Genomic DNA, 6097 nt, shown 5'->3' with positions numbered 1-6097 from the left:
AGATCTGTGTTGTGTATCTGAGAAGACCTCTTTAGCCCTCTGTGTTGTGTATCTGAGAAGACCTCTTTAGCCCTCTGTGTTGTGTATGTGAGAAGACCTCTTTAGCCCTCGGTGTTGTGTGTGTGAGAAGACCTCTTTAGCCCTCGGTGTGTGTGTGTGTGAGAAGACCTCTTTAGCCCTCGGTGTTGTGTGTGTGAGAAGACCTCTTTAGCCCCCTGTGTTGTGTATGTGAGAAGACCTCTTTAGCCCCCTGTGTTGTGTATGTGAGAAGACCTCTTTAGCCCTCTGTGTTGTGTATGTGAGAAGACCTCTGTAGCCCTCGGTGTTGTGTATGTGAGAAGACCTCTGTCAAGGATTCTCTTAAACCAATCACCCTGTCACGTGTCCACCACACGCCACGCCCATAGCGACTAGCTAACCGTGACGCACGCGTGCGGCCGCGACAGGGTGGTAAAGAGGGGATAATAAAGAGATTTACACTTAAATATCTCAAACCGTATATAAGATCAGCCGTGATACCTTTTCACAGCCCCGCACTACCTCTGGCCACCACCAGATGGAGACTCCACTCCAATCCAGCTGGTCAACCACACACTGGCAGATACGATCTTACATACAACCTGGTGCCCTGATTAGAGTTGAGGACCAGCTTAGTAATCACACACCCTTCTAAAGGTCCCTTCAGCTATCCTAGCTTGAACCCCGGTGTTGATAACCCTTCCACTGTCCACACACCCCCACACCAGACGCACCATAAAGGTAGCCTGCCACCACCCAACAGTTTATCCGCAGAATGGTCTGTTGAGACACCACACACATACAGATCTCCGTCTGGCAGATCTGTTACCTTTGCAATCTGCGTGCAATCTGCCCACTCACAGTGCAGTTGCATACAGATTGGCAATGAGCTTAACCGGAGCGTTTTAAAGGCACTAAAATACAATACAATATAACCCAATCTAATCTCTCCAATCTAGTCTCTCTGATCTAGTCTCTCCGAAGATATGACCCCGAGCTTAAATACACAGAAGTTCACTAATTAATTTTAAGATTTAATTTCCCAAAGTGGGCGGGGCATAAAACATGTACAAAAGATAAAAGGTTACAGCAAATACAAAAGATATAAGAAGACACACAAATGACTAATTACTATAAAATAAAAGGGAATAAAAAGACAGAATAACACTTTACCCTGCGGCTGGAGCAAGCCAGAAACTTGGCAATCCGCTAGTCAATCGAACCAGCTCCGTACGAATCACCCTGTCCAAATGTCCGTGCCTTCAATTTATTGCGATTTGGACATGGGCGGGATATTAGTCTTCGGCCAATTGACTCTGGGGGAGGTGGTCCTGACCTGCCCACAAGAGGTACTGTGTATGGACCTGCCCGAGTTCAATTGGGCCGAGACTGGGCCTGAACACCAAGTCGGGGATTGGATTTCTGACACCAGCGTGTCCAGCCCGATCGCAACAGTACCAAACACCATCCGACTGTCGCACCCCCGCGTCATCTAATCATTCCATGCATTTCCCTGGCTTCCTCCCCAAGTCACAAATATGATTCTTATATGTAAATGTAGCATTCAGAACGGCCTACAAGAAGCAAGCTTGTTCATATCTCTCCAACTAATATTTTGGCTTTTATAAGAGATTAAACATACTTCTTTGATGTGAATATTACTTATAGAGCTTTCCACAAAAGGCAGACAGTCTGCTGTCACTGGCTTTCCCAGAAGGTGATAACCTGATTGAACACACAAAAGTTGTCACCTCCAGGAACCTGGCTTTAGACTAATTAATGCTAAATGATGATTGGGTCTGTAAGGCCTATTGAGGAATTGTGTATACATACACATCTGACCCCAGACCATTTGTCTGTATCTTCTACTAATTTCCCCACTGCCCAGGGGCTCAATGTACATCCTTAATGACCAGACTGTTCCTGCACACACCTTTGTAATGAAAGGGCCTGACATAATCTAATCTACTCAACCTGTCATGGCTATGATACCATATTTCCACTCAAATCTTACATGTTCGTTACAATAAATCTTACATGTACATTACAACCTCTTTAGCCCCCTGTGTTGTGTATGTGAGAAGACCTCTTTAGCCCTCGGTGTTGTGTATGTGAGAAGACCTCTTTAGCCCTTGGTGTTGCGTATGTGAGAAGACCTCTTTAGCCCTCTGTGTTGTGTATCTGAGAAGACCTCTTTAGCCCCCTGTGTTGTGTATGTGAGAAGACCTCTTTAGCCCCCTGTGTTGTGTATGTGAGAAGACCTCTTTAGCCCCCTGTGTTGTGTATGTGAGAAGACCTCTTTAACCCTCTGTGTTGTGTATGTGAGAAGACCTCTGTAGCCCTCTGTGTTGTGTATGTGAGAAGACCTCTTTAACCCTCTGTGTTGTGTATGTGAGAAGACCTCTTTAGCCCTCGGTGTTGCGTATGTGAGAAGACCTCTTTAACCCTCTGTGTTATGTATGTGAGAAGACCTCTTTAGCCCCATGTGTTGTGTATGTGAGAAGACCTCTTTAACCCTCTGTGTTGTGTATGTGAGAAGACCTCTTTAGCCCTCTGTGTTGTGTATGTGAGAAGACCTCTTTAGCCCTCTGTGTTGTGTATGTGAGAAGACCTCTTTAACCCTGCGTGTTGTATGAGAACCAGTTTCTTGATTTTCTTTGCAGGATTTGGATCCAACACCACAGGCACCAGTATTTTTGGCAACAAGAATGCACCGGGGGCACTAGGGCCGGCACTGGGGACAGGATTTGGGCCTGGTGAGTTCCTGCACAACAAATCCCTCTGCATACTGTAGGGTGTCCTCCACATGTGTACATTTAACGTGGAACAAAGCTGCCAGCTTGTGTAGGGGAGGGGGGGGGGGGAGTAGGGTGCACGTTCTCCATAATACTAGACTACTCCAGGTATACCTTCATGGTCACTACTTTGTCCAGCAATGTCCCCTTCTTCGCCATATTTCTTGGTTTCATCTTCCCTCTTCCAACCATTGGAAGGCCACTGATGATGTAGCTTCGTGATGGAGTTGCTTCAGTTCTCGGCATCTTGCAGACTCCGATACAGATATTGGGACGATATCCTAACTCTGACCAATAACAGACCAGTCTCATGACACAATCGCTAGGGAGTTGGTGGAAGAGTCTGTCAGACTCCGTGGATGAGAGGTAAAGCTGAACAATTATGGCAGTTTGGGCGTGGTCATATTATAGAGCTGGCAGCTGGAGCGCGGTCAGGTCTTGTAGGGCGGCCAGTTGGAGCCCGGTCAGGTCTTGTAGGGCGGCCAGTTGGAGCCCGGTCAGGTCTTGTAGGGCGGCCAGTTGGAGCCCGGTCAGGTCTTGTAGGGCGGCCAGTTGGAGCCCGGTCAGGTCTTGTAGGGCGGCCAGTTGGAGCCCGGTCAGGTCTTGTAGGGCGGCCAGTTGGAGCCCGGTCAGGTCTTGTAGGGCGGCCAGTTGGAGCGCGGTCAGGTATTGTAGAGCGGGCAGCTGGAGCGCGGTCAGGTATTGTAGAGCGGGCAGCTGGAGCGCGGTCAGGTATTGTAGAGCGGGCAGCTGGAGCGCGGTCAGGTATTGTAGAGCGGGCAGCTGGAGCGCGGTCAGGTATTGTAGAGCGGGCAGCTGGAGCGCGGTCAGGTATTGTAGAGCGGGCAGCTGGGGCGCGGTCAGGTATTGTAGAGCGGGCAGCTGGGGCGCGATCAGGTATTGTAGAGCGGGCAGCTGGAGCCCGGTCAGGTCTTGTAGGGCGGCCAGTTTGAACCCGGTCAGGTCTTGTAGGGCGGCCAGTTGGAGCCCGGTCAGGTCTTGTAGGGCGGCCAGTTGGAGCCCGGTCAGGTCTTGTAGGGCGGCCAGTTGGAGCCCGGTCAGGTCTTGTAGGGCGGCCAGTTGGAGCCCGGTCAGGTCTTGTAGGGTGGCCAGTTGGAGCCCGGTCAGGTCTTGTAGGGCGGCCAGTTGGAGCCCGGTCAGGTCTTGTAGGGCGGCCAGTTGGAGTCAGGTCTTGTAGGGCGGCCAGTTGGAGCCCGGTCAGGTCTTGTAGGGCGGCCAGTTGGAGCCCGGTCAGGTCTTGTAGGGCGGCCAGTTGGAGCCCGGTCAGGTCTTGTAGGGCGGCCAGTTGGAGCCCGGTCAGGGCGCGTACACTCTGGGATCTGGGACCCTGGAGACCTATGGAGTGTACACTCTGGGATAGAGGGGGACCTGTGGGGAGTGTACACTCTGGGATCGGGGACCCTGGAGAGCTACGGCGCCTGCACTCTGGGATCGGGGACCCTGGAGACCTACGGCGCCTGCACTCTGGGATCGGGGACCCTGGAGACCTACGGCGCGTGCACTCTGGGATCGGGGACCCTGGAGACCTACGGCGCGTGCACTCTGGGACCGGAGACCTATGGAGTGTACACTGTGGTCCTGTAGAGACCCTAGGAGACCCCCGGAGTGTACGCTCTGGGATTGGGGACCCTAGGAGACCCCCAGAGTGTACACTCTGGGACTATAACTCTTCAGGTTTATGAAGGATTCAATTGAAAATGAAGTTTATTTTGCGCTGAGTCTATAGATATGTCCTGATGTCACGTTGAGATATTTGTTCCTCATCCTCCATTTTCTCTCCAGGGCTGAATACGGGGCAGACCTCACTGTTTGGAAACCAGCCAAAGATTGGCGCACTTGGTACTGGCACATTTGGCACAACCGGGTTCAACACCAACAGCAGCGGCTTGGGATTTGGTGGTGCTCAGGCCCCTGTTGGTGAGTATCACTGGGAAAATTACAAAATCGGGCCCTGAAGTAAACCTGGGCCCTCCACCCACACCGTGCTGCTGCTGCTTCATCTCTCACATCTCTGTCCCATCACTGACTGCCTTTTATTCTCTCACGTCTCTGTCCCGTCACTGACCGCCTTTACTCTCACGTCTCTGTCCCGTCACTGACCGCCTTTACTCTCACGTCTCTGTCCCGTCACTGACCGCCTTTATTCTCTCACGTCTCTGTCCCGTCACTGACCGCCTTTATTCTCTCACGTCTCTGTCCCGTCAATGACCGCCTTTACTCTCACGTCTCTGTCCCGTCACTGACCGCCTTTACTCTCACGTCTCTGTCCCGTCACTGACCGCCTTTATTCTCTCACGTCTCTGTCCCGTCGCTGACCGCCTTTATTCCCTCACGTCTCTGTCCCGTCGCTGACCGCCTTTATTCTCTCACGTCTCTGTCCCGTCGCTGACCGCCTTTATTCCCTCACGTCTCTGTCCCGTCGCTGACCGCCTTTATTCCCTCACGCCTCTGTCCCGTCGCTGACCGCCTTTATTCCCTCACCTCTCTGTCCCGTCGCTGACCGCCTTTTTATTCTCCCATCTAGCGCTGAGTGACCCCAATGCAGCGGCTGCCCAGCAATTGGCTCTCCAGCAACAGATCAATGCTCTGGCCTACTCTCCATATGGGGACTCCCCTCTCTTCAGAAATATCATCGATGACCCCAAGAAGAAAGAGGAGGTGAGTTCCATCGCTGCCACTATTTCCTGGAGGCTGCCGGTGTGATTGCTTTGTGTGACGTTCGGTAAAGTGCCCCCTGCAGGACATTAGTACCAAAGTAAACCCTCCGCTTTGTGTAACCAGTTGAACCTCCCTCTGACACCTGACCTGGGTCCCTACTGCCGATGCGGGGTCACGTGATCACGGTCATCCACCTGCAATGCTGCTCAGGCAGAGCCTGCCATTGGCTAGAGATTGTGTAGCCGAGAGCTGCTGCTGGACTAAGCCGGGATTAGGTGATGGGGAAAGATAGAAATTTACAGGCTGTAGGACTTCCTACCCATGGGCTAGAATGACTCCCAGGACTGGGTGTGTTAGGGGGTCCTAGGCCTGGGGTGGAGGTCAGGGGGTCCCAGGACTGGGTGTGCTTAGGGCTCCCAGGCCTGGGGTGGAGGTCAGGGGGTCCTAGGACTGGGTGTGTTAGGGGGTCCTAGGACTGGGTGTGTTAGGGGGTCCTAGGCCTGGGGTGGAGGTCAGGGGGTCCTAGGCCTGGGGTGGAGGTCAGGGGATCCCAGGCTTGGGGTGGAGATCGGGGGGTCCCAGGTTCTGGTGGTGCTATAGTGAGA

At 52.6% G+C, this 6097-nt stretch overlaps 1 protein-coding gene across 1 annotated transcript in view; it reads left to right on the top strand.

The window, feature by feature from the left end:
• Positions 1-2681: 2681 nt before the first annotated feature.
• The window catches only part of LOC149427111 (nuclear pore complex protein Nup98-Nup96-like), a gene marked incomplete at its 5' end in the record, with an annotated part of 29994 nt that continues 26578 nt past the window's right edge, over positions 2682-6097 (top strand). The window contains 3 exons of the mRNA XM_089668252.1: positions 2682-2774; positions 4617-4751; positions 5359-5492. Coding sequence (XP_089524378.1) covers positions 2682-2774; positions 4617-4751; positions 5359-5492 — 362 coding nt within the window. The remainder of the gene's footprint in view (positions 2775-4616; positions 4752-5358; positions 5493-6097) is intronic.

Source organism: Staurois parvus, unplaced genomic scaffold, assembly GCF_062004578.1.
Source record: "Staurois parvus isolate SC_StPar_1 unplaced genomic scaffold, SC_StPar_1.0 ptg004019l, whole genome shotgun sequence".
Lineage (NCBI taxonomy): Eukaryota > Metazoa > Chordata > Amphibia > Anura > Ranidae > Staurois > Staurois parvus.
The sequence above is the reverse complement of the archived record's forward strand: the minus strand, read 5'-3'. Positions and strand labels throughout refer to the sequence as shown.